Here is a 27,048-nt window from a genome sequence, read left to right on the forward strand (position 1 = left end):
ACACACACACACTCCGGGATTTAGCTTCAGTGTGGAAATTTAATTGACTTTAAAGGAGTAAGAAGAAGAGGAGGAGGAGGAGGAGAAGCGCCGCCCTCGTCTGGTCGACTGCCACCACACTCCTAACTCTCTGATTGGAAGAAAAAAAAAAAAGAGAGAGACAATCAAATGTTTACAAAATGGAGCTATCATTTCAAAATAAAACTTCTGTTTTGATTGAATGTAAACAAAACAACTACATCAATCAACTTGAAACCATGGAGATGGAAGGTTCTGTGCCTCATAATTGTCTAGGTAGAAGTTCCACAAGTTGAAGCTGTGAACATCTGATTTATGTATATTTATGTTTACAATCTTTGACACTTTTCATATTAGGGAGGTTGAACTTGTCTGTTTTTGTTTATTGTGTTTAGATTTTTGCATATTGTAGATGATGGAGAAGATCAAGGAAATGGGACCAAACAAACACTTCATCGTTTCCCTGAAGAAAAGCCTGTCATTTTTCTCAGGGTAATAAAAGTTTCCTGAGACTGTAGTGTGACACTTGGCAGGGAGGCTTCAGTCCAGTCGTGGAAGATGCTCTTTAGATGTTTCATTTCCAAAGCTATGATGTAATGTCCTTGAGGGCCGTCCTAACAGGAAAACACCCAGGTGGAAGAACTTAGCTGTCATCAGACACAGAGTCGGAACAAACAACGACCTCCACAAACCACCCCAAGCACTTGAGCGCTGACTGACAGAAGTGTGTCGTTCATATGTACAGTTTTCCTGCCACATATCACCACTTATTTCTAACGGTTTACTGACCTTTTCAGACAGATTACAGCCCAGGACCTGCAGGGTCACATGACCCTTGACCTCAGTAATCAGCCAGCTGAACACCTTTTCTTTTTACTTCAGTGTAGATGCTTCATCGCAGAGATTTAAAGGTTATTTCAGGGCAGAAATGGTGAAATAAATGATGGGCAGCTTTGCCTTTAGTATTACTACTTGATACTGATTTGATGTAAAAACTTTTAAGGTCCAATGAAACATTTGGAGGGTTAAAGTTGATGAGAGTACATCATTAACAGAGCAACTTGAGTTTTACTGAGTCATAGCAAGACTTTACTGAATTGTTGAATCAAAAATCCTGATACTTTAATGTCAGCGTGGGAAAGATGTTTACTTTTTTAGCTCAATTTCAATGTAAAGAAGCAAAATAAAAAAGAATTAAATGCTAAACTATTTATCAGAGGAGACTCGGGGCAGTTATACCCATTTAATAAAAATATAACTTGCAATTTGTACACTTTTTTTAGTAAACACACAAGACATGTGTGTTAATTATTGAATTAATTAATGGAGGTACTGTTAATATTTTATAGTGTTATATATATACACATATATAGCACTCATTTTTGTAAATAACTGGAAGACTGTAGGAGTGTTTTAAATGGTACTTATTGCTTTCTGTTATTAGTCAAGTACTTTATTGTGTCTGTTTTCTTATGAGGCTACTTTGGTACATGAGTTGTGTGGGGTGAGCTCTGTCATTTTTGTTGTTTTATAACAGTAAAACTATGCTGGATCTCCACAGCCAATTACGCTCCTGTGGCTTTGTCATCAAAATGCCCAGTATGATGGAAGTCTCTGGCCCACTCCACCACTTGTGTCCCATTTTGTTTCCAGACCTGTGAAAGGATATGGTTCCCTCCCACTGTCACCCCGCACCTCCAGCTCACTAAACTGTCCCAACCCTCGTAAGTAATATGTCTGCTCTTCTATAAAAGCCAGACAAAAAGCCAGACATGCTTCAGGCAAGGAGGGTGTAGGTGCTGTGCCCACAGGCTGGCTGTTAAACTGATTGCATTTAGATGCTTTAATCTCTAAGGACAAAAAAAACTTTAAATATTATTATTTCCATTGTGTTTCCTTGGTGTAAATTTCTGTATAAAGACAACAGTGAAGTCTTCTCCATCCACACACATGAAGAAAAACATTCTCTATATTTTAGGTCACCTGGGGTGCTTTCACTTTCATAAAAGCCAGGTAGGAGGATGTGTCCCATTTTATATTTTTAGTGTTGTGGGCGGGGAATGGAAGGTCCTCGGGTGGCTGAAGTGTATACACGAGTCACATGGTGTGAACGCAGACATGCTGAAAAGAAAGAAACAGAAAAACAGTGTCATTAATAACAGGAGAGGAAAGAGTGAAAAAGCAAAGGTGAAAAAAGAATAAATGTTACACACCATGTGAGACAAACACTGGGTGTGTCTTTTATTCCTAATACAGATGGTGTTTCTTGATCATCTGTCCGTAGATTCTATTGTCACTCACACTCAGCCCATTAAATCATTAAGATAAGATCTTAGTGTTGCCTGAAAAATGATGGTTTGAAAAATATGTGAATCAGGGACATTTTATAATGAATGGAATTGCAAATGTGACTCTGTCTGTTACTTGTCTTAAAGAGTTAAAGGATATTTCTGTCTCGTGCAGTGATAAAAAGTTTTTTTTTTTTCAGCTTCTCCCTCTCCAGGGGTCGCCACAGTTCTTCCTGATGCAACCCTTCCGTTAATCCGGGCTTGGGACTGGCACAAGGAGTCGACTAGATGTGGTTCCCCCAGTGACTGGGGTCAGTTTTAGGGTGTCCAATTAACAATGAGCAATAGGGATTGGGTATAAAGCTCAGGGGTTCCCCCATGCAGCCCTTGATCTGGCAGGGAATCAAACTGGCAACCCAGTTTGGTCAGTTTGGTCACAAGCCAAGTTTGGCTGTGATCTGCTCCAAAAACTCTCCACTTAAAGTTCTTCATTTAAAAAATGAATACAGTAATGCTGCTTCTTTTGATGTAACATTTAAAAAATGATGACAAAACACTTGAAACGCTCTATGTTAGCAAAGGTTTGTTATTCATTACAATTACAACAGCTACTGTGTTATGTGAGGAATAATGATACAGTAATAAACAAAAACCTATGAAAACATGTGGCATTAAAGTTAGATTTAAATAGTTTGTTGCAGTTGAAAGATTTTCATTTAACACCGTTTACTCAGGTTTATTTGTCCAGACCATAATATGATGTGTTGTCAGGACATTTCCTTTATGTCAATTGTTTGTCCTTGTTTGACCTTGAAGGTGGTCGAGTTGCCTCTGCAACTACACACACACACACACACACACACACACACATACACATGCAGTCAAGCGTAGTTTTGATTCTGCATTTTTTTAAAAATTTTACTGCCACCTTGTGGTTCAAAATGTATTTGCAATTACAGAAGTGAAGAGTGGACAGTGTTTCCATTTATTATGCAGAAAAAGCAATATTCCTAAATCTGATAAACAATCCAATTTTACACTGACTGGTTGTCACTTTAAGAAGATGATTACAAAAAAAACACAAAAGCATGAACTTTACATCAATGCTACTACGATAAACTTTTATCTAGACACAGTGCTGAAATCACGCCAACTGTCATCCCTTCAAAGGGGCAGGATTCCATTGTGTGTCTGCCTCCTTTCCTCTTACCCCCTCCCTCCTTCCTCTTCTTCCCAATTTTTTTTTTACAGACTATGTTCAAACATATATCATGGAAATGTCTGTTTTTTTCCCTTAATTTAAAAAGTGTTTGAGACATAACAACAAAAATTGGTCAGATATTCTTATATTTATAATGGATCACAATCACCTTTTAAAAGTGGGTCATCATATAAGAATCCGATCAAAGCATCTTCTTTTTTTGTCAACATAGTTTACGGGGTTCATAATAGTAATAATAATACATTATGGATTTATTGGTCATTAAATAATCAGAATGGGCTGATGTTTAGCAGTTTGTGTAGAATTTAACACAGAACAGCAATTTCCAACATGTGGGCCGCATGAAAGGTTAAAAAAAGAAGTGATTTTCAGTACTGTAACTAAACTTCAAATAACCATGAAATATAAGCCACTTTTACCACTTTATTAGGCATCCTCTGTTCCTACCCTGTTCAGTCCTGGTGTTAACGTCCATCCTGAGTGATCCAATCATGCATTTTGTACAGACAGACCCAAGCAAAGCCAGATCTGATCACATGTGGTCACAGGAGACATCCAGGACATGTGATCAGATCCCTGAGGATGGATGTCAATAGCAGGTCCTAAGGGGGCCAAAGTGTCATGTCACAGATCTGTTAAGGCAGCTTTGGTCAACAAAGTCAAAGGTTACACAAACATCTGACTGTATAATGGATAACGCACAGGGGGCAGCAGTCTGTCGTACACACACTCACAGTACAGTGTTTTAATAATGCCCAACTTAATCTGCTGTGACCACAGTTTGCTGCAATCTCAGCCTTCAAACGTAACCCTTGACTGCTCAATGTGGTCCTCAGCAACATCGTAGTAAACTCTAGTAATATTAAGCGTAAATGAAAAGCACACATTTTGATTTCACAGAAACCAGCGCCATTATATGCAATTACATAGGTATGAGACAATGTATAATGTTATTGCACATTAAGATGACTGAGATTAATTTCCATTTTCAGGATAATCTTGAATAGAGAAAGGATTCATATTTACCAGATGAAAAGTCCTCCAGCACACAGTCCTAGTGATTTATTCCCACAAGTGGAAACCTGAAACTTTCCAGTCAGTCACAAAAGGACCTGATGATATTGATTCTTGTTTTTCATTTAAAAATGTTCACAAAAATATGTTTCTGTCATTTATTTCTTGTTTTTTTTTTTTGGTATAAAAGTTTATAAAAGTTTTTTTTTTGAGAATTTTTTTTACTAACCAGTCATATTTTCTGTATATTTGCTAATATGAGTTTGTACTCTACTGTAGAGGTTCCCTTTTACAATAAATGATTTAAGTGACACATAAATGGGCTTAATTGTTGAGAAGTGGCTCACAGCACCTGAGCTCCATTTGGGGATTAGTTAAAACAAATAAACAAACACGCACATAAATAACAAAAAGCAGCACCATGGCTCTCATCTTGATGCAACAATGCAAAGAATGCAGCTTGAACCGAAGTTTGAAATGCATGGATGACAATCATCATTTAAGATTTTATATCATTGCAACAGACAAACAGCAGTTAATCATGGAAATGTTTGCGGTACATTATTTAAAAATTGAACATGTAAATGGCTGAGGTAGTAATGTGAAGAAAACAATTTAATTTGATAGGACATTAAAAAAAAAGGAAAGGCAGTGAAATATGCCGACATTCAACACAGTAATTACTAAAGAAATATACACTCCATAGCCACTTTATGTACATCTATACAATTGAACATGTTCTTCCCAAATGTTTGAAAAAGGCAAAACATTACAAAGTTCAACACCACTACAGAACCTCAGTTATAAATATATAGTTAAACTGCCATCTCTCTCTCTCATAGTGTCAAAATTAAACATTATCTTTGTCAAAGAATGTTAGAAATGGTTAGACTGTCCCGTTAGATTTTACTGGTGTCATTTTAGTGGCCACTGAGTGTATGTGTGTATATATGAAGGGTTTATTTTTGTGACACAGTGTAAGCAAAATGTTTCTTTAAATCGATATTCAACATTGTGGTTTTCATTCAAATTCACAAACATCTCAGTAAATGTATAAACATGAGCATGGGTTCACTCAAGGCGAACGCGTTTCCTCGGCGACGCCGGAGACTCCAGGGAGAAGGCGGTGGGGGAGACGGGACGGGACTCGGGGATGTACTCCGTCTGATACTTGTCAATATATGGTTTGGCCACGTGCCACACCTGATGCAAAAATGGACACATCCAATTTAAACAAAACAAACAAAAAGACACATGGACAGTGTGTACGTTACAAAGACCACAAGTCCACTCGCCTTCTGGTCAAGTATGAGACGGTGGACGGCTTCAATGTCCGGAGACATGAATCTGTCTTTAATCCACGGTCTGTGAATGGCAGAAGGAAGACCGTCAGAAGTGGAACAGTGGATAAAAATTAACCATCATTTCAGTGGACTGAAAGCTGTGTACCTTGGCCACATCTGTTTGACTTACTTGACAACGCTACGCACAAGTTCATAGACCTTCTCTAGTGGAGTGGTGGTGCGGAGTGGGCGGAGGAACTCGATACCCTGACAGGCCGCCAGTAGCTCTATCGCAAGAACTAATCCCAGAAAACATCAGTCATGTTGAGCAAAACGGATCATATTTACATTTTATTTGTAAAAAGGATACAATGTTTTTAGAATCATGTATTAAATCCAGCTTTTAGTGGATTAAATTAAAGCTTTATACAACGTTTAATGTCCCTGCTTTTGTTATGTTGAATGACAATACTGAACAATCCATAGTTATCTCAGAATCAGTGACACTGGAACAGGATTTTTTTCCTGTGCTATTAGAGCAATTTAATATTAATTTAATCCTCATATATATATACATATAAGAGATAATGAACTGAAATTGTCCATAGTACACTTAGAAAAACATAACAGAGCTACTACCATGTTCAACAGTCAGACACACGTCACTGTAGTAGAAAAACATGTTTGTTCCAACACCCAATAACTATTATATCTTCTTGTGTATTTCCTTATAAAAATAAATGTAACTACAGTAGTCTCTAATTTATTTAGAATTGTAATCTTTTAACTTGGAACACTGGAAGAGCCTTAAGTCCATGTAAATGTTTGCAGATGCAGGTTTATCCACAGTTGGAGTACACTGGCATGACCTTTGCCCCGTCTCTTAACAGAATCGTTGAACCAGTCCCAGTTGCCTGGTGTCAGTTTACAAGCTCATAGAAAGCTGGGTTATTTTTTTGTAGATTAGTGACTTGATGAGTTATAACTCGGGATGTCCCAATTGTTTCACTATGTACAAGTACAAGTATTTGGTATCCGTCTGTCTCTGAGTCTCAGTCCAGTACCAAGATACAGGAGAGCAGCTCAGAGCGGCATATCAAATAGAAACTGCAGAAAAACACATAATATTCCTGATTCAAAAAGAACAGACTCCACTGTCATCTGCGTGCACTGCTAACAGAGAGAGGGCAGGGTACGACTCCTCTACCGTTTGTTTAACAGCTGCTTTGATACCGAAGCGTTTACGTTTACATTCTGTCCAAACACTGATGAATGTTGTGGTTGTAAACTGGTTTCATAGCAACTTTCACCCACTTTGAGAAAACATTTATGAGAGTGAGTGTGATTGAATGAACTAAAACATATCAAAGTCCTATTAAAATACTACCAATTATAAACTCAGGTAATATGAAATAAATATAATTCCCAGTCTGTTACACTCCACAGCTAATAATTTAGAAAGACCTGCAGCTGGTGTAATACACTCAAAGCACCAGAAAACCTTAAATTGCAATTGCAGACAATGACTATTGCATTATTTTCTTTGTAAAATAAAAATAGTTTCATTCTTTTTCATTCTCATTACTTCGGTAGTTCTAGAGTCAAAACACGCCCACATCTTCTCTGATTTGATACTTCCCATCCCCATGACTAAAACTATCCTATTAGAATTGGGAGTAAATGAAAAATGGCACAAACACAAACCAAAAAAAAGGAAAACCCTGACCTTGCTCCACATGCTCTATGACCCGCAGGGACTTCCTAGCAGCCCAGCCTCCCATAGACACGTGATCCTCTGTGGCAGCACTCGTGGACAGGGAGTCCACAGAAGATGGGTGACACAAAACCTTATTCTCTGAAACTGAACACAGTGGAAAAATGACATTAGAGTTACGTTTCACATTAAAACTTTGGTTCAAGTTCCACTCTAGTGTATTTTAAATACCCACCCAAGGCGGCAGCAGTACAGTGGGCAATCATGAATCCTGAGTTGAGTCCTCCCTCGTTGACGAGAAAGGCCGGCAGCTCACTCAGAGAAGGGTTACACAACCTCTCAATCCTCCGCTCGCTGATCGAGGCCAGCTCATGGACTCCAATTGCTAAAAAGTCTAGAGCCTAAGAGAAAGGATGGAGCAATAACATGAGAGGAGCAAATGAAAATGAACATTAAATGCACATCACAACATTTGTCTTTCTTTTGTATGAGTCACAAACCTTGGCTGGATATTCTCCATGGAAGTTCCCGCCTGAAATAGTCTCACCTCTTTCAGCAAACACCATCTTAGATAGCTGTTAAGGACAATTCCTCATCAAGTGATTTGCAATGATTTACATTTTTTTTTACTTGAAGGATACAGGATTGTCAGTGGCACTGTTGATTTCTGTGTTGATGATGTTCTGAACAAATGTTATCGTGTCGTTGACGACTCCGTGAACCTGTGCACAGAGGGAGAAGTGAAATGCTTTCATTATGAGTACTCACACTGAAATACGTTTGTGTACACACAGTATCAATACTCTTGACTTGGAGTTACCTGAGGACAGCATCGCATGGTGTAGGCGTCCTGGACTCTGTCACAGAAGCGGTGGCTCTCTGGAAAAACATCACCGGACGATAAACCATAAGTACGACATGTTGAAGTGGACAATGAAGGAAAATGTGACGCCAAAGGGAATTTCAGCCTCTGCAATTGAGGGCAATATAGAGTGCAGAACCTGCACCACATCACACACAGCAGCTACATGGGTCGAGTGAAGTAAAACTGCTTGTTGGATTATGGCTGAAAAAGCCAAGTGGCATCAGTTAAAAGTGTCAGAAGATGCTTCGACCGCTCAAAACAAAGCTGGACATTCAAACACAAATGTGTTTTTGTATTACGTTACTGTCCAATAGCGAAAATATGTGCTCTGCTAGTAGAACAGTCAATCTAACACTCCCTAAACCACTGCCTGACTATGTGCAGATAACAGCTGCTGCTGTTGCAATCACCATGCAGCTCCCGATTTCCTGGACACGGTCTGGATGCATAAATAAATATAAAAAAGCCTGCTACACAACAGATAACTTACTGAGATATTGTAGAAACAAAAATATATAATATACTACAGAATGTGAGACAGCAACAATAATAACATGTCCATTTGTTTTCTGGTTTCTGACCTGCAATCTCAGATGGATGGTGATCAGAGTCCAGCAGCGACCGGAAACGCTGGGCCACTTCAATCTGTCCCGGATGAGGCCGGAGCTTATGGATGTCTATATGGGAGGAGACACAAAGTGAGAAAGGATGGACAAGGAGGACAAGATGCAGAAAAGCTGGAGCTCTGGAGGTAAATACTTTTGATCAGTGTGGGGGAAAAAAACAATTCACCACCGCAGCTGCTGCTCACCACTGTCAAAAGCCTTGGTGGTTCCCTTCAGCACCTCCAGAGTGAGAGCAGCGATGATGTCGGCCTGCCTGGCGATCGCCTGAGCTCGCTCCACGGCCTCCGCTCCCAAAGACGTGATCATCTGCGTCCCGTTGATTAGAGCAAGGCCCTGTGAGGAAGAAATATTATCTATCTAAATAAGCCACTGTATTGTACTGTGTAACTAACTAATTGAACCAAAGTGTCTGAATAACGTCATTGATCTGGGATGGCATCAACTGATGCAGTTTTCTTTCTATTTCTGTTTTAAATACTGAATGGGTTACTTACTTTTTTTTATATATCTCAATAAATATTGTACCATTGACTTGGTACATAGGTATTTAACAGTGAGATTATCACATCATTACAAGCCTAACTGTAAGTGAACTGAAGCAATCAGGCAACTTAATGTCCATCCGTTATGTAACCAGGTAAAAGCAACTATTTTTCAAGAGTGACCTGGTCAAATGCAAGAGAAGGTGGCTGTATTTATAATTTATTACCTCTTTAGGCCTTAGGGATATTGGCTTTAGTCCATGGGCCTCGAGAACCTGGGCAAAGATGAAAGGAGAAGAAAACATGTAAAAAGTCAAAGGTCATCAAAAAGCAAACATGTTTTTCAACCTTTCACTCTCACAAGCCAAAGGCACACTTCCTACAGCATCAATTCAAGGGAAGTCCCTTAAATTGTTACTGTAGGGACATTTTTGACATAACAAGACAACAGTAATAAAGCATGACATCAAAAATATTATCAAACCAATGCTCCAGGATCCATTAATTAATTGTTTTGAAACCAGGATCTTACATATTTGGCGTCAGCCCATCCGCTCTTAGGAGACCACATTTTACCCTCTCCCATCAGCCCCAGGGCCAAGTGAGAGAGCGGCGCCAGGTCTCCACTAGCTCCCACCGTTCCCTTCTCTGGGACGAAGGAGAGGCAGGAAGCTGCAGGTTGTTGTTGATAGAGAAGAGCATTCGTGAGAAGAGTCATATGACAGGCAGCCACCCCATAATTGATGATTCCAGGTCTTTATCAGCAGTAAAAAAAGTTAAGTGAGATGAAAATTTACCATTGAAGGCTTGGATCATGGCATGAAGGGTTTCCAGAGAAATCCCACTATGACCTTTGGCCAGAACATTAATCCTCAGAGCGAGCAACATGCGGGTCCTCTCCGGGCTTAACGGGTTTCCAACACCTGTACACCACAGCATATCACTGACAATTCTCACATTTATATTGTGCATAAAAACAACTAACACACTGCACGGAGCAGTAAATGTGATATTTTGAAATAAAAGTAGCTTTATTACCTGCTGAGTGTGATCGCACCAGGTTCTCCTGCAGCTCCCTGTACGGCAAGGACAAGATCATAAATTAGCACACAAGTAAGACTTCCTTCTCCAATAGCTGACAATGAAAGATAATAGATAATAAAACAATATCTTTACTTAAGCTTGCTGACAGGAATGACAGTTCGGGCAAATTTGCCAAATCCTGTTGTGATTCCATAGACAACTGATGGCACAGAGAGAGACACAGAGAAGTGAACATGGCTGAGGTTTGCAGCAGATGGTAAACATTTAAATCAATGTACCTTTGTTGACAGAGTCTTTTATTCTTTTAATTTTATCTTAACCTTTGTTTTCCTTGACAATGGTGTCCAAAAGGTCTCTGGATTGCACAACTTTACTTTCTGCCTCGGGAGTCAGCTGAGAACGTCAAGTAAATTGAATGAAAGGTTGCGTGAAGTCAACGATTACCATGATCAGCCGCGACAACAGACACAATGTGTTGATTATTACCTGTATCTTGTAGAGCCCTCTGCCTAAGTTGACCAAATCAGTGGACGTCAGGCTGTTGCCATCCAAGGAAATAAACTACACATGCAGACGTGCGTCACAGATTACAGTCATTATGAAATATGATACAGTACATTTTTTTTTAGCAGAAAATGGGTGAAGTGAACACTTACATCTTCCGGTTCTCTGTATGCTGCTGTACTAAACAAGTTTAGTTGAGGATAATATTCAGCAAAAACAGTAAGTAGCATGTTTTATTACATGACATGTTACATATACGTCCTCTCCCACAGACACATAGTTGCTCTGAACCAGTCCCAAAGTCACATTACAAACTAACTGCTAATATTTGTTTGGCTGACACGACACTATATATTCAAACTGCTGCACTTTTTAATTTTTTATTAAATGTTATCATTGCTTGACTTCTTTTTACACTGTTGTTCTTCATGACTCTGAGTTTAGGAAGCTGCAACCTAAATTACATTTTATTCTGCACAAATACAATACAGATATTTTATTTTATTCTATTCTATTACAGAAATCTCCAAAACCCCATTGTTATATTATTCACTTTATGACTCATAATTATGTTATCCTTCAAAATGACTCTTAGCCACAACTGAAAACAATGTGAGGCTATGGACAAAAACATAAATACATTATACGCATTTAATATTGCACAAAGTTTAAGGATACAGATGAGAAACCCCGGGCTGGCACGGGATAAAGTCAGGAGACATGGTATCTCCTTCAATAGCTGAAAAAACAGGATATGGTGATGTTGCAACGTTTCTTGCACCCTGGCACAATTACGCACAGATTACGCACAGCTACAGTGAACCATTAGTTGCCATAAATGTGAGGTATATACACTTGAGGCGTTTATTTTAAAGCAAGTCAGTCATTACCAAGCTCGACAAAGTCATTATCCTCCAGAACATCGTCGATGGTGTCATCCGCGTCCAACAAACCCAAACCCTGACACCTGCGCACAACGAAGCGCGTGTCCTTCACCTCGGCGATGCCGCCGTTGTCCGGTTTATTCTTCACGTAACGTTTCAGCGCCTCGAGTCCGAGCCACTGGATGGTGTTGGTGGTATCCCGGCACGGCACTGCCAGCCACTCATCTCGGATGTGGATAGTAAAGCGAGGCATTGCGCTTCAGCGGGACTCCGGTGCAGTGAGCGCTGCTCGCCGCTCTGCAGGTCATCACCTTCAGCCGCGGCAACATTTACCACCAATCAGACGCGCCGCAGGAGAGCCCCGCCCGCCGGGGGGGTCACACCTTCGCCGGGGGACCACAGGTCAGTCACAAACCGAAACGTTTGGACATACTGACCTAAATGCCATCAGGTGACGCAATGAAAAAGAAAAAAAACCTATTTGCACAAAACATCAAAGTAAGTGTTCACGGGATCAGAGCAAAACAAAGTTACTGATAAAACCAACTGCCAGTTGTGAACAGAGAACAGTGATAATCTTACAAATGATGTTTTTACTTCCTATCATTTTAGATTAGTGTGTCAAAGAGAGTGGACTCGATATTATGAATATTTGCAAAGAGTCTTCACCTTAATCACTCAGTTTAAGTGGATTTGTATTCATTAAATCCCTTGAAAAACAAACACCCCTCACGTGTAAGTTGTCAAATGATCTCAAATGTAGTGAATTACGCAAGTCATTTGTCATTTGTTATGTTCATGGAGATGATTCAACGAGACATGTTGTGTTTGTCTGGCAGCAGCAAACACAGTCTGTTATAAAGTTTGCTCTCCTCAACTGCAAAGCCTTCATTTGCACAACATAAAGAAGAACACAGGACAAAGACCCTCATCTAAGTGAGAGCTGGAGATGTGACAGCAGTGAGTGGAGATCGTAATGCACCATCATTTCATAAAAGAAATGCATTTCACCCATCCTTTCCATGAACAGATCATACATAATTGCTGATTTTGAGGTCAGATACTATAATGAACTGGTCTTGGTTCACTCCACCAAGGTCTTGAAGCTGTCTCACTCTCGGTCTTCTTAAATAAGTCTAGCCCTGCCTTGGTCTCGATCTTAAGTCTATCTCACTTTCTTGGCCTATTCTGTTCCTGTCCTGCCTCCTGACTGAATGTCCATCCATCTTCTACCACTTTATCCTCCACATGAAGGTCGCAGGGGGTGCTGGTGCCAATCCCAGCTGACATAGCGAGAAAGGCGGTGTACACCGTGGACATAATGCCAGTCCATATGGAGACAAACAGCCATTCACTCTCACACTCACACCTATATGGTCAATTTAGAGTGTCCAATATGCCTAATCGCCACATCTGCTTGTTTTTGGACTGTGGAAAGAAACCAGAGAACGCAGAGAAACACATATCTAAAGTATTTCACTGGCATCAGCTTTAATTTCTTGACTTAACTGGCTGTGTCTTGCATCACGAATTTAACACGGTTTCATAACAAAGCAAACATTTAGCCGGTCAGCAAAGTATTATCACAAACAAATATTTGCACTACAAACATGCAGATTTGGTTGAAATTTTATAACAGCCTGTGGCCAAGTGGAAAAGGAACTTGGCTTGTAAGTGGAGGGTCCCTGGTTCAAGTCCCCACCAGGTCAAAAGGGCTGGGGTACCCCTGAGCAAGGATCATGTTATTTGAATTCCACTGCTTCACTGAGCTGGGTTGGTGTAATGTGATATCTGTGGCAGAATAGAAGGCCCATTCTCTGATTTAACAAATGGATGGAAATCCATAAATATTCAGTTGAATAACATCAGATGATATTCCCCAAATAAAACATGTGAGTTCTGATGAAATCCTGCTTTAAAACACTCTTGTCCAAAGGTAAAAGAATGTGTGTCTTCTTCATTTGTTTGCCTTTTTTGGTTTGACCTTAAAACAAAAATGTAACTATCCACGCAGCCTGAAATCTTAAAACAGATTTATAGTTTCAGCAGCTGTTCAGCAATGTTTTTGCCCTGCAAACTAACAATAAATTCATTTGAATTACATTTACATGCACTGAAACTGAACTGTCTTTCATGTTTCTACTGCTTGTCCTTTAGTGGAATCATGTTCACGTTGTATTATTATTCTGTTGTCAAAATATTAATTTGGTGATATATCATTGTCCTTCCTCGTACAATATGATAATCGATACACCAGGGCAAATATCAATATTTTTAATTAAGGTCCCTTAGTGAGTTTGTGACCTTGACCCATTTTGACTTTGTGTGTTTACATATTTTATTTTGTCAGCACTTAATTGTGCCTTTAATTAAAAATTAATATTAATATGAATATGAATTCATATGAGATTTCTGTCCCCTTATCCTTGTTAAGGTTAACAAGCTTGTTAGACCAGTACTTTTACTTGTTCTTAAGTAAAAATGTATCAAAATAGTGGTACTTTTACTCGAGTAGAATATTTCAGTCCATCTCTGCATCAACACACACAATAGAGTCAAGTATGAAAGTACTGAGATTTAGAATCCAGTCTTCAAAGTAACAAGGCGCACGTGAACGCACCGCGGCAGCCTGCTGCTGACTGATGATGATGATGACGTTAGTTCAGGGGCTGTAGGACTTTTGTGCATCCTCCGTGAGCATAGCAGCAGGCCCACAGTCAGCGCACAAGAGGAGGGGAGGGAGGAAAAGTGTGTGTGTTTACACAGACGGCAAACTGCCTGGGGAATCGTAGGGGAGAGGAAGTGAGCCGGCTCTGTGTCTGCCTGCTCCAACTTCCTGCTCTGAAAAAGAAAAAGCACAGGATCCTATTTCAGTCCAGCAGCACAACTGTGAAAGAAAGGGCACAAGTAAGCATGGACAAACACGGAGTCGCACAAGTTTCGCCGTAGAGCTTCGCGGAGGGAAAAGACAAAGTGAGAGATCGCAGGTAAAGTGAAAAAAATAAACCCATTCTTTCTCTGTGAACAGCGCTTTTGTTGTCTAATGATGGCTCGGCAGACTGACTGCTGCTGTTAACCCTTCTGTCTGGTTCGGCTTGACTCTCTAAATGGTAGGTTATTTTTAAAAGATTTGAACGAGAATAGCGCTGGATTCGATTTAGTTGTACCATCGTCTTCCGGTCCGAGCAACATCTTGAAAATGAGTCAGTGGAGCAGTGATCATCAGACAGACTGCGGTGTGCGCAACAGTTGCCGCAACTTTCAGGTCCCGGATACGAGGGTAGACACACACACACACAACAGGAGCACAACTGCTAAAAACAACCAGTGTGTGGACACAATGTGACGATTTTATTGTACTTAGCGATACCCGGTAATATTGTGTTAATTATTTGTTTGTTTGTTTTTTTAAATACATTCTACAGATTTTGCATTTGCAGCATTTCATGAGTTCATGACTCATCACCAGAGATGGAAAGAGTACTGAAATATTCTACTTAAGTAAAAGTACCCCTGTTTTTTACTAAAGTACAGGTCTAAAAATGTAGTAAAAGTTACTTAGTTACTTTTTTAACAAGTTTGGGGTTCTTTCTTGTGTCGTGCAAAAAAAGGACGAGGGGACACAAATGTCATTAATTATTTTTAAATAAAGGCAAACCAAATTAAATTAAAGTGCTGACAAAATAAAATATGTAAACACATAATATATCAGTCAAAATGGGTCAAGGTCACAAACTCACTCAGGGACCTTAATTAGCGCCAACTCACCTGTCCTCATCACTCACCTGTCCTCATCACTCACCTGTCCTCATCACCCACCTGTCCTCATCACCCACCTGTCCTCATCACTCACTTTTTATTTCAGGTCAACATAATTTTTACACAGTTATGGATTGACGATTTAAAATGTAGAAAAGTTCAGTACTTCCAAAAAAACATATATATATATACTTTGAAAAAATATTTTAGAAAACACAGAAAACCTACTCAATTACAGTAACAGTGTAGTACATGTAATTCATTACTTACTTTCCACCTGTGCTCATCACATTGTGCGATGACATGGATCTAATAAACTTGAGTTTGACAACAAGATGCACACTCACCAACCACTTTAATAGGTACACCTAGTCAGGAATCAAGAGGACCTGCAGAACTTCAAACCGAGCAACAGGATGGGGAAGACAGGTGATTTAAGTGACTTTGATCACGGCGTGGTTCTTGGTGCCAGACAGGCGGAGACTGCTGATCTCACACACAACCCTTTCTCTGGTTTTATGGAGGATGGTCTGAAAAAGAGAAAATACCATGTAAGTGGCTGTTCTTAGGCTGAAATTGCCTCATGATGAGGTCAGAAGAGAACGGCCCGACTGGTTTGAAAATGATTGAAAGGCAGCAGCAACTGAAATAACCACTTGTTACGTCTGAGGTATGCAGAAGATCACAACAACACGTGATCCCACAACACCTCAGGCCTCCAAGCAGCCCGAAGACCACTGGGTCCATATAGACTGACGCTGATGGCATCTGTGAAATCACACAAGTTAGTATAGAACATAAAAACCTTGTAGCACACACACGGTGGGACTTCATATCTAGTGTTGAGGAGCCACGAAGACAGAAATCACCACAACTGTTTCACACTGGTCATATTTTGTCTGGGACAGCCTAAAATCACACACTGTACACCGGGCATTAGATGAGTAAACATACATGGATGGAGCCTTCTGGCTGTGCTTTGCCCTCATTTGATTCATAACAACCAAATGTTTTCAGACGAAATGCAGGTAAATATGGACAATTGTCTATATTTGTGAGACACATACAGAGGAGAGAACTAATTTTATTAAATGTGACTTGCCAATATTTGATTTGCAAAATGTTGTAATGGCACAAACTGGGAGTGTGCAAACCAAGGCAGCTCCGTTTCCCACACTGTCGATACACTCCGCTATCTTGCAAGGTCAAAAAAAGTTAAAATCCTCATTCCAAATCCGTGGCTGGATCACCACAAAAATCTAATCTTTTCTTTCTTGGACCATAACCTCCACAGAAAATAACATCACAGTTCATTTTATTTTATTTTTGAGTTTTGCTGCTTACAGACAACAGAAAACAGGGCCTCTGTTGAATGAGTGGATGCCGAGTCTCCGCCTTGTGGCACTTCAAAATAAACCACTTGGACTGTATGTTGGTGAGCTAGACGGCATTTCAATGACAATTCTCTCAACTTGAATTCAACTTTGTGTGAGCACATCAACGATGATGTGCATTAACATATCACACATATTGTCCCATCATTAGTTCAGAGAATTTTCCACCGTCTGCAAAAGGAAGAGTGCACATTTAGTCATGGCTAAGTAATGTCTGCACACACCATCTAATCTCATTAGGAGTTTCCGTTCGGCCAACACAGTGGATGTCTTTGTGCGCGCGACGAGGCTCCTCAGTCTGAGCATCCACAGCAGGGCAGCACATCCCCGACCAGAACCACCATAAGTGATGTTCTTAGAAAGTGTTATAACCCCCAGCCGTGGTTTGCTCCATTGTAGTGCTGTGACATAATATTCTATCTGCATGTGGTGAACCCATCACTCTAATATCGGTGTGTGTCAGCTGCTCGGTGATATGTTGCGTCGCCTCCTGGTGGTCATTTCCATGTCCACTGTGCTATTTGCAGCATCTTTGGTGTTAGTTTAGAAGTCATTCTGGTCTAATTGTAGACCTGTCAGCTGTGTGCGGCTCCACGTTGGCCACCTTTTACTTTTTGCTTCGAAATGTTTAAAGGCCAATCTTAAATGTTGGTTGAGAGTGGGTTAAAGGGAGGAGCCATGGAAAGTGGACGATGATTTGATCTTTTGGCCCACTCCCTCTGGGATTTTGTGGGAAGTGTGGCATGACTGGGGGAAATGATCCCCTGCTGTGGGATCCCTTCTCCTCACCATTTGTCCTTGGAAGTAGAATAGGAGGAAGTCCTGACTTTGACAGGTTTGTAGTTTCACATGGCAGATAAAAAACTCAGGGGATAGCTGGTGTCGGAAGTGAGTTCAGCCCTGTCTTTCTCTCTTTTGTCTGGACAGAGATACTGGCCAGTGTGTTTTCATTGTTTCTGTGAACATCAGTCACTAATCACCTCTCACATCCACTGATCAGACCAAAGATAATACAAGGCGACGGTTGGGTCCATTGATACTGGACAACAGTATGTTAAAAGTGGAACTTTTAATTTAACTAGGGTTGCAACTAACGATTATTTCGATTATTTTCTTGATTAATCGGGTATTTGTTTGGTCCATAAAACGTCATAAGATGTTGAAAAAATTCTCTCAATCCTGGAAACGATGATGTGTTGTTTTGTCCACAAACCAAAATGATTCAGTCTTAGTGATTTCTTTGTTATATGGAGTAAAGAAACCAGGGAATATTCACATTTAAGAAGCTGAAAAATCAGAGAGCTTGTTTTAATTATTTGTTGATGATTCATTTAATAATCAAGTTATATCCATCCATCCATCTTCTACCGCTTTATCCTAATGCAGCCATACATTTAGTATAACAATATTCCACTTTTGATACAAACAAAATATATTATAATATATTTTTTTTTAAATGAAAAGTCCATAATTGGGGAAAAAACACTCATTTACATCAATAAGCATCACTTTAAACAATTCTGTAAATGTATTTATCCAATGAATCTAAACCAACTATGATTGTGATCAGACAGCTTCTAATACTGGGTGCTACATAGTTATTATAGTCTGTAGTAAAAAGGTATTGAGTGTCAAGTTTGAAGAAGAATCAGAGGAAGGCAGTAATGAAACATGATGCTACCAACTAACTAAACAACTTTTTAAATGTCACTGAATTTCAAATAAAACGGTCACAAATTCCACCTTCCATGATCATAAGTCTAAAATATTAAAATGACTTATCTTTTTGAATGAATTTCTAAGTGAAATAAACAAAGATCTGAGTTCACACAGTGTTGCCCCACATGACTCTCTGTGTTTAGATTTTGACCAGTGACATTCCTGCGCTGCACACAGGAAGTGATTTGTTTTGAGTCAAGACAGACGGAGGCGGCAACAACACTGCGCTAGTACAGCGAGACGGCACGTGAGATGTTTTCCACCTGAATGCGTTGATGCCAAGAACATAAAACTCACTCTTCAAGCAGATTGACAGGATTAATGCCTCTTGTCCCCGCCCACCACTGCGCTGCCGGTGTACGCACACAAACACTCCCTCAGTCAAGTCTAACTATTGTTAGTCTAACGTTTGTTTTCAGATGAAAGACGCAGTGTACAAATAGAGTCAATTAACAGCAAAAAAAAAAAAGGTTATTTTTCAATAATTCGACTAATTGATAAATGGTCTAACTGTTTGAGCACTCTGTGGCGTTAGCCCCCTGTGCAGCCGGAAACAGTCCCCCCACCATTATTAATATGTGAGCTGGTAGCAGGCAGACAAGAGCTTGGAGGCTGCACATTCCTCTATTAAAGGAATAACCCACCCTGGGCCCGTCATACTTCCTGTGGAGAGAGGGCCAGGTTGAACCACAGCATATTTCTGGCTTGAGCTGTTGTTCCTCCTTATATGTGTTTTCTCTCTCTCTTCTGCTGCTGCTGCATTAAACTACGGTCTGTAACACACTGTTCTATTCATCGCAGGTCCACATGTTTAAGCTTACGCAGGCTAGTCACTCTTCAGCCAGTCACCTCATATAGTCTGTGCGGGGAATCAGGGGGAAAAAAGGGCATTTAAATGACATGAAACATCTTGTTTTAAACTATCTCCTGAAAGATATGGTATGTTTTATCCGTACTTAATAGATAGGAACGGAAACGCTCCGAGCCAATCGGCTTGCTTCCTTAGAAAAACACAACTTGAATGGGGAATGACAAAAAAAACACCTATTGGTGCTTTGACGTTGAATATTCTGCTCCATTTGAGACACAATTTGTCATTTGTTTGTGTCCCTGCAGGTATGGACAGCGCCATCACCCTGTGGCAGTTCCTGCTGCAGCTGCTGCTCGACCAAAGCCACAAGCACCTGATTTGCTGGACGTCCACAGATGGCGAGTTCAAGCTCCTCAAGTCAGAGGAAGTGGCCAAGCTCTGGGGGCTCCGCAAGAATAAGACCAACATGAACTACGACAAGCTGAGCAGAGCCCTGCGCTACTACTACGACAAGGTGAGCTCGCGTGAACTCTGATGGAGCACAGGAGCTGCTTCTGTTTGGTGGTGGTGTGACTATTCATGCAGCTCTCGTAGCCGATGGGAGCGGAAAGGATGTAGTAGACGATAAGAGATCTTTGTAGTGCTTCTCTTAAAACCCACAGTGTCCCCTACAGTCACTTCCCCTTCCTCTTTCTCATCAAACACACAGTGGAGCTCTGCTTTTAATGTGACACTCAACACAAAATGGTGTCAGTGTGACGGCTTGCCCGGCTGTTCAACACCCATAATTCATTTATGTTCTGTTGTAGTCCTGTTGATGAATGATGTCTTTTTGTAATTAATGCACCACCGAGGTCAGCCGAGGTTGTTTTATTTAAGAAATGCGATAGAAAATAATAATCTTTAACTTACAACTTTAAAATAAAAACAAAACCATTGCCACGTTATGACAAAATCTATAATCTCCACATGTCTCTCTCTGTGTTTGTCCGTATAGCAGATCTTGTGTTGCCGAGCAACACTCCTGCACTGCACACAGCAAGTGATTTGTTTTTGTCTTGCACAACTTTGACTGAAAACATGAAAACAAACATTTAAGGGGAGAAATGCTTCTCGACTCACCTGCTACTGCTCTGCTGCTGCTTACACTCAAATCCTCCATCAGTCAGGTCTGAGTCCGTCCGTCCGTTTTCAGATGAAGGATGCTGCAGTCAAATAATGTTACATGTTTTCTGCTCATGAAGACCAAACCAACATTATCCACAACAAAAACCATCAAAAGTCAGCATTAAGTTAACTGAATGCTGTTTGTCTGTTCCACAGAACATCATTAAGAAGGTGATTGGCCAGAAGTTCGTCTATAAGTTTGTGTCCTTTCCTGAGATCCTGAAGATGGACCCGCAGGCCGTGGAGATGGGTCTGGCCTCTGGGCGCTTTCCCCTCCAGGAAGGAGAGGCTCCTGAGCTGGACGTGGAGGAGGAAGAGGAGGAAGACGGGGAGGAGGAGGCACAGAGGAGGGCCCTGGCAGCGCTGGGGGCTCAGCAATGTCGTAACGACTACCTCCGCTCAGGTCTCTACTCCTCCTTCAGCATCAGCTCCCTTCAGAACCAGCCGGAGCTGCTCCGAGCCCTGCGTGAGCGCCAGGAGGAGTCCCGCTCCGTCATCCGCTTTGGCACCAACGCCAACGAGAGGAGCTCCCCTCCCTCTGCCAAGCCAGAGTCCTACATCACCCCCAGGCCGTCCAGGCTCTCCTCTCATTCCCATTCCCCATCTCCCCCCCATACCCAGCCTGGACGAAGCTGGGGCACTGGTGTCAAGGAGGGGGAGGGGGACTCTGACCAGAGCGCTCAGCCTCTCAACCTCTCCTCCGGGCACCGGGAGCGAGCTCTGCAGCCTCCAGAGAAGAGAAGCAACAGCAGCAGTGGTAGAAGTAGTTCTGTTGGTAATGGTAACCATAGAGATGAACTCCCACCAAAAAGCAAGAAGCCCAAAGCTCTGGAGATCTCTGCCCCATCCCTGCTGCTGGCAGGAAGTGACATCGGCTCCATCGCCCTCAATAGCCCAGCGCTCCCGTCTGGCTCCCTGACTCCTGCCTTCTTCACTGCACAGGTGAGATGATTTACCTGATCGATCTTGTAGTGATGGGTGGTGCTGATACCGAGAGAGACGACCTGTTCCTGATCCAGTTTCTGCTTTTATGAATTGTAAATATGTGATAATCTCATTTTAAGCGCATGCCTAAACAATAATCTAATATATTTGATAATTCCGGGTCATAATTAATAGTTTTACCGGTTTACAGAAAAATCAAACACACAGTAACACACAAAACAGGCTGAAGATGAGTGAAACAAGAAGAGCGTTGCCATTATTGGACAATAATACAATTTCATGCCACAGTTACCCTGATCAAAATAATCACACTTCACAATATTTTTAGGGATGATTGTTTAAAAAGATGCTTGCGTGCTGCTGAGTTTCAAACAGAGCATCAAAATTTGGAGCAAAGGTGATTTTAATGTCTTTGGGCTGTTTTGGAACTCAAATATAGACATTAACTTCTAACAGTGAGTGCATTATTGTACTTGATTTAGTCTGTGATCTACTACAGCCTCGTGTAACCTTTCATGATAACAACAAAACACATTGTATCCAAGAGAAAAAAAATGCTGTGGCATCAGGAAAATTCCAAAATCTGAAATGGAGTGTAGAAAAAAAAAGTGGATTTGTCCATTTATCCATGCTGGATGTAGTGCAGGCACCATTTTCCTCCTCTTTCCTAATCTCATGATTCAGAGAGTCTACACATGGTGATGATGTTAGCTTTTGTAAGAACACAGTCAACCATTCAATGTGTCACTCAGCCTTAGTTTTCCCAAAATACACAACAGTTTAAGAGTTTAAAACACTTTTCAGGAGGAAGAACTAGTACTATTAATATGATTTCTTGCTTTCGTTTAAACCTGCACTACACACACACACACACAAAGACATTACTGTACACTATCTACATTACAGAAATAAGTGGAAAAATATTGTAAAACTTGCAACCAGCAGCATATGTAGGGATCAAAGCTGCTCAATTTTGTTTAGAAAAAAACAAAAAACAAATCCCAAATCCAGTTCCCTGTTCACCAAAATCTAATGATTTCCTCTGTTAGGCCATTTATCCCCAGAAAACGTGATTAAAATTCATCCTCTGCCTTTTGAGTTCTGCTCAAAATCAGACAGGCTGTAAACACAACCTCCTCGGTTAGTTAATTACTCCTGAGATTGCTCCATAACCTGCCTTAATTTGTCTGGTTAAGATCAGACTCACCATTACTACACTATGACACATCGCTCCAAGTTTTCTTCTTCCTGCTCTTTTTAAGAAAAACTGGAGATCATGTCTGAGTGCCAGCCTCAGACGAACTAGTTAGCCCAATACTAATCCAATCTCAGAAAGAAGGACAATAATTCTGTGATGCTATCTGTGCCCATCCCCTCTGTGTGCTGGTCTGGCAGAGGGTGGTGGCATGATCACATCCATCCAGAGAATGATGTCAGTGTCCCTTAAGCAATCAGAGCGCGCAGCAGAGAGACATGCAACGAAACCTGGCCACACTTATGTTATCTGCAACAAGAAATTTGGGCAAATTGTTAAAATGTCATTAACAAGTCAGCCATAAGTTTGTACTTCGTACTTTCGCTTTGAACTTGAAAGACAAATATTAATGACATTGTTTGTGTATCTACTGCAACTAGTAAAAAAAACGTATGTAAAATAAAAAAAGATAATCCATTTGCAGCAGATCCAATATTTACTTTTTGACTTATTTGGATTGTTCAGTCTAAAACAACAGGATGACTTTAAAATTTGACAGTAAAATTCTGTCACAACTTCATTTATTTAGGTCCAAAGTCAACTCTGATGAGCTTGTACTTAATTTTCTTTCTGCTGTCTGACATTAGACGTTAAGCCACAACTTTAACTTAGTTTAAACAGAGTGTAAGGTTTAGGTGAAATTATGTCTATTTTGCTGAAATCTAATATATAATTATATATTGATAATGATGTTTTTTTTTTAATGTACAATCCCACGATTGTGTGAATGGACAAACTAAACACTTAATAGTCAGATTGTAATCGAGCTAGCCTTAGTTGGACTAACATACCTGGATGATGCCATTCATAGTCTGATTACTCCTGCATGTATACACGTAGCCGGACTGGAGTTGGACTACAGAGGCGGCCAGTAAATCGCTTTACTCCTCCGCATTTATACTCGGACTCAGCTGTCCGATTGCCTGCCTTAGCTAGACTACGGCCTTAGCTCGATCAAACTGTGCACGTAAACCACAGGTTTTCCTACATTCTAGGTAGGGAAGAGGGAGGTGAGAGATATTCAGCTGCAGCGTAACACTTTACCAATAGATGTTGCCAAATCCTATACGCTGTAGCTTTAATGGAACAAGAGAAAGCACTCAGTTAATGCAAACCTCTGCCAAGGCTGCTTAGTGTCCCACAGTGCTATTACACTGCCCTATTTTCAAGGTTAACAATTGTTTAAAACAAATAAACCCCTGAATCTGTACCTGAATCTCCTTTGGACCATAAACCACATCCCCAGAATATTTCATTCAAAACCGTCCTTTATTTTTGGAGTTCTGCTGCTCATAGACAAACGTGGCCAAAAACAGAAACTGCTTGGAGAAGGTAACGACGGCTTCTACGCTGAAGTTGCTCCAGAGAGAAGTGACGCTGCTGCGACGTTTGTCCGAAACGCACAATCACCGTTTTCTGTTTATTGGGTCGCTAAAAGTGGGATCAGAGGAAAACAACCGATTTACAGAAATCTTCTCCCAAGCCCAACCTATGAGAGCAGGGAAGAGGCCCTAAGTGATGCCATATGCTCCAATAATTCCATTAATAATGGGAGCAGGGCTGGTCCCTCTGCAACACTGGCTCACGTCTGAGGTGACACAGGGGAAAGTAAGGGGGAGGGGAAGGACAAGACCAGGGGAGAGAAGGAGAAATTGATTTCATATGTTTTCTCTCTAGTCTGCGTTCCGAGGGCTTGAGGACCCCTCTTCCCTCCGCCCTGATCAACAACAACCCCCACTGTCCAGCACCTCTCCTCCACACGTCACCCCTGTATTCTAGGGGGAAAAAAAAACCTCAGACTTCCTTCCTGCTTCGTCAAGTTTGTTTTTCCAAACGCCAATACACGTCCATTTACCGTTTCAGCATGTTTCGCATTACCAGAGCCCTCGGAGAAATCCTCTCCAGCCAGTGGGTCTCTGTCGGGTAGGGTTTTTTTGTCACCGGTTTTGCACTTATTTACATGAAGCCTCCCTCGCTCTCTCTCTCTCTCTCTCTCTCTCCCCCTCTCCTCCACAGACTCCCTCTGGTTTGTTGTTGGCTCACAGTCCGCTGTTGTCAGGCATCCACTTCTGGAGCAGCCTGAGCCCCGTCGCCCCGCTCAGCCCCGCCCGGCTGCAGGGCCACAGCTCCCTTTTCCAGGTGAGAAACACTGTGGAGAGAGGGCGTGGTGAGAGAGAGAGAGAGAGAGAGGAGAGACGAGCGGGAGATGAGAACAGAACAGGTTAATTGTTTACTGGTAGTAACAGTCGAGCAGGAAGCGGTGAGACTGCAGTTGAAAGTAAGAAAAATCCCCCGTTCTTTAAATCAGTCGTATAATCTGATGAGCCAAGGTAATGACTTTGGAAGATGAACCGGTTTACAACACACATTTGGTTTATCTTTTATTACAAGTTGTAAAATGATTAGCTCCAGTTTTTATAGGCTGAAACTCCAGTATATGGAATCCCTTTATATCCACTAGTAAATAATTATCAGTAGTGCTCCCATCAGATTTATATTCTTATTTTTTTTTCACCTTTTTAAATTGAACTTTTTTTTGTATAGTGATGTTGTGCTCCTTTCCGACCGCCATCTTCAGTTTGAGAAGAATTTGTCCTTTTAGAGCAGTAACTACATATGTCTAAACAGAGCGAGCTTACCTTTTATTATTGTTTTATTGGGGTTATAAATTTGAACCAAACATGATCAAATTTGACTTTTTGAGTCATTAGTGAACACAAATTTTGTTTTTAAACTGTTTCCCTGACTTAAATGATATTGTGAAAAACAACAGACATAAGCCGTGGTGAAACTAGATGTGACTTAGTGAGCAGGTCCAGCAGAGGTGTCCTGTTTCAGTGCTGTGAGCGGGAGAGGAAATCCTGTGAATACTTCCTGTTTGAGCCCAGGGGAGCCAGTTTGAACAGGGTGGACTGGTTTGAGAGCTGCTCCTCATTTGTGAAATCATACATATATACACACACACACACACACACGGATGCAACGGATTCTTTGTGAACAAATAATGTTGACTACTTCTTCTGTTGTAGAGGTGCAGGGGACAGAGATAAAGGCGAATAGGTACAATGAATTATTAAAAGAAAAAAAAAAACAGGAAGCCAGAGCAGTGACAATGCTGCAGTTCCTCTCCGGAAAGCAGCTTTCATAGACCCTCTGTCCCCTCCTCACTAACTCTCCACCCCCTTTCTCTTCCTCCACAGTTCCCGAGCCTAATCAACGGACACATGCCTGTTCCTCTGCCAAACCTGGAAGGAACACCCTCCTCCCTGCTCCTGTCCCCCACCACCCACAAATCCTGATCCAGGGTCTGTGAAAAACCTCCCATCTTCGTCCACCTCTTGTTGAAAGTCATTGTCACCATCACCATCGTCGTCGGAACCAGCAGTGACCTCTTGTCAAAACCCGCTTCAGAAAAGTCCTACGAGACAGTATGTGACCTCAGTTTATTTTGCACTTGAGTTGCGTCAGATTCCAGTGGTTGAAAGCACTTGGTTAAAAAAAAAAGAAGCCATATTGCCGCGATGTCTGTGAGGCGTCTGAGGCCATTTGTGATAAAGTGCAGCACATATCCATGCGACCCTGTTCACGATGAACAGCAGTGATGTGTTGCGAGCTGAAAGACGCTAGCCCGCCGCTCATTCTGCGCTTAATGCGCAGTTGTTTTTAATCTTGCTAGACACAGATAAACAATGTTTTTTTTCCCTAAACTATTCATCACAATGCAAGACCGGTTGTTTCACTGGTGTGGTATTGTATGTAACATATGCACTATGCTTCTCAGATAGTACCGGCTGTGCCTTGTTGTCCTTTCTTTTTCCCCCCTCTTTATTTCAAAAATATTTTAATGAAGACGAGATTTCAAATCAACGAAAAAAAAAAACTTTGTAATGCTTGTAATGTTCTTTTTTATATATATATAATGGACTTGGTATACAGTATGTATTCTGTATATTTTTTGTATTGTGAAGAATGTCGTGTCATTTTCAATAAACGAAGCATTGAATGCTTGAACCCCGGTGCCTTCAGGTTTTACAGGAGCTAAGAAAACCGAGAA

At 41.0% G+C, this 27,048-nt stretch overlaps 2 protein-coding genes across 2 annotated transcripts; one reads left to right on the top strand and one right to left on the bottom strand.

The window, feature by feature from the left end:
• Positions 1 to 5,013: 5,013 nt before the first annotated feature.
• On the bottom strand, positions 5,014 to 12,242 carry hal (histidine ammonia-lyase). Its single transcript, XM_044035298.1, has 20 exons — positions 11,951 to 12,242; positions 11,739 to 11,799; positions 11,213 to 11,240; positions 11,043 to 11,117; positions 10,877 to 10,949; positions 10,689 to 10,755; positions 10,551 to 10,588; positions 10,310 to 10,435; positions 10,045 to 10,184; positions 9,740 to 9,787; positions 9,216 to 9,363; positions 8,986 to 9,081; positions 8,360 to 8,418; positions 8,181 to 8,261; positions 8,040 to 8,105; positions 7,775 to 7,940; positions 7,552 to 7,686; positions 6,016 to 6,124; positions 5,838 to 5,907; positions 5,014 to 5,745 (listed from the first exon to the last, which is right to left on the bottom strand). The coding sequence occupies exons 1-20, from the start codon at positions 12,195 to 12,197 to the stop codon at positions 5,614 to 5,616; spliced, it is 1,965 nt and encodes a 654-aa protein (XP_043891233.1). The 5' UTR covers positions 12,198 to 12,242; the 3' UTR covers positions 5,014 to 5,613.
• A 2,410-nt stretch (positions 12,243 to 14,652) lies between these two features.
• On the top strand, positions 14,653 to 26,851 carry LOC122776289 (ETS domain-containing protein Elk-3-like). Its single transcript, XM_044036741.1, has 5 exons — positions 14,653 to 14,931; positions 19,933 to 20,141; positions 20,951 to 21,736; positions 25,011 to 25,133; positions 26,195 to 26,851. Exons 2-5 carry the CDS (start codon positions 19,935 to 19,937, stop codon positions 26,291 to 26,293), a joined length of 1,215 nt encoding a protein of 404 aa, XP_043892676.1. The 5' UTR covers positions 14,653 to 14,931; positions 19,933 to 19,934; the 3' UTR covers positions 26,294 to 26,851.
• Positions 26,852 to 27,048: the final 197 nt, after the last annotated feature.

This window comes from Solea senegalensis, linkage group LG10, assembly GCF_019176455.1.
Source record: "Solea senegalensis isolate Sse05_10M linkage group LG10, IFAPA_SoseM_1, whole genome shotgun sequence".
Taxonomy (NCBI): domain Eukaryota; kingdom Metazoa; phylum Chordata; class Actinopteri; order Pleuronectiformes; family Soleidae; genus Solea; species Solea senegalensis.

Bases quoted from the DNA above. Each gene is read 5' to 3' on its own strand.
- LOC122776289 (XM_044036741.1), top strand. From the start codon at position 19,935: ATGGACAGCGCCATCACCCTGTGGCAGTTCCTGCTGCAGCTGCTGCTC. The intron at 20,142-20,950 runs GTGAGCTCGCGT...TCTGTTCCACAG, and splicing joins TGCGCTACTACTACGACAAG to AACATCATTAAGAAGGTGAT. The intron at 21,737-25,010 runs GTGAGATGATTT...TCTCCTCCACAG, and splicing joins CTGCCTTCTTCACTGCACAG to ACTCCCTCTGGTTTGTTGTT.
- hal (XM_044035298.1), bottom strand. From the start codon at position 12,197: ATGCCTCGCTTTACTATCCACATCCGAGATGAGTGGCTGGCAGTGCCG. The intron at 8,419-8,985 runs GTCAGAAACCAG...ATGTTTTTCCAG, and splicing joins CCATCCATCTGAGATTGCAG to AGAGCCACCGCTTCTGTGAC. The intron at 6,125-7,551 runs GTCAGGGTTTTC...TTCTGGGATTAG, and splicing joins CATAGAGCATGTGGAGCAAG to TTCTTGCGATAGAGCTACTG.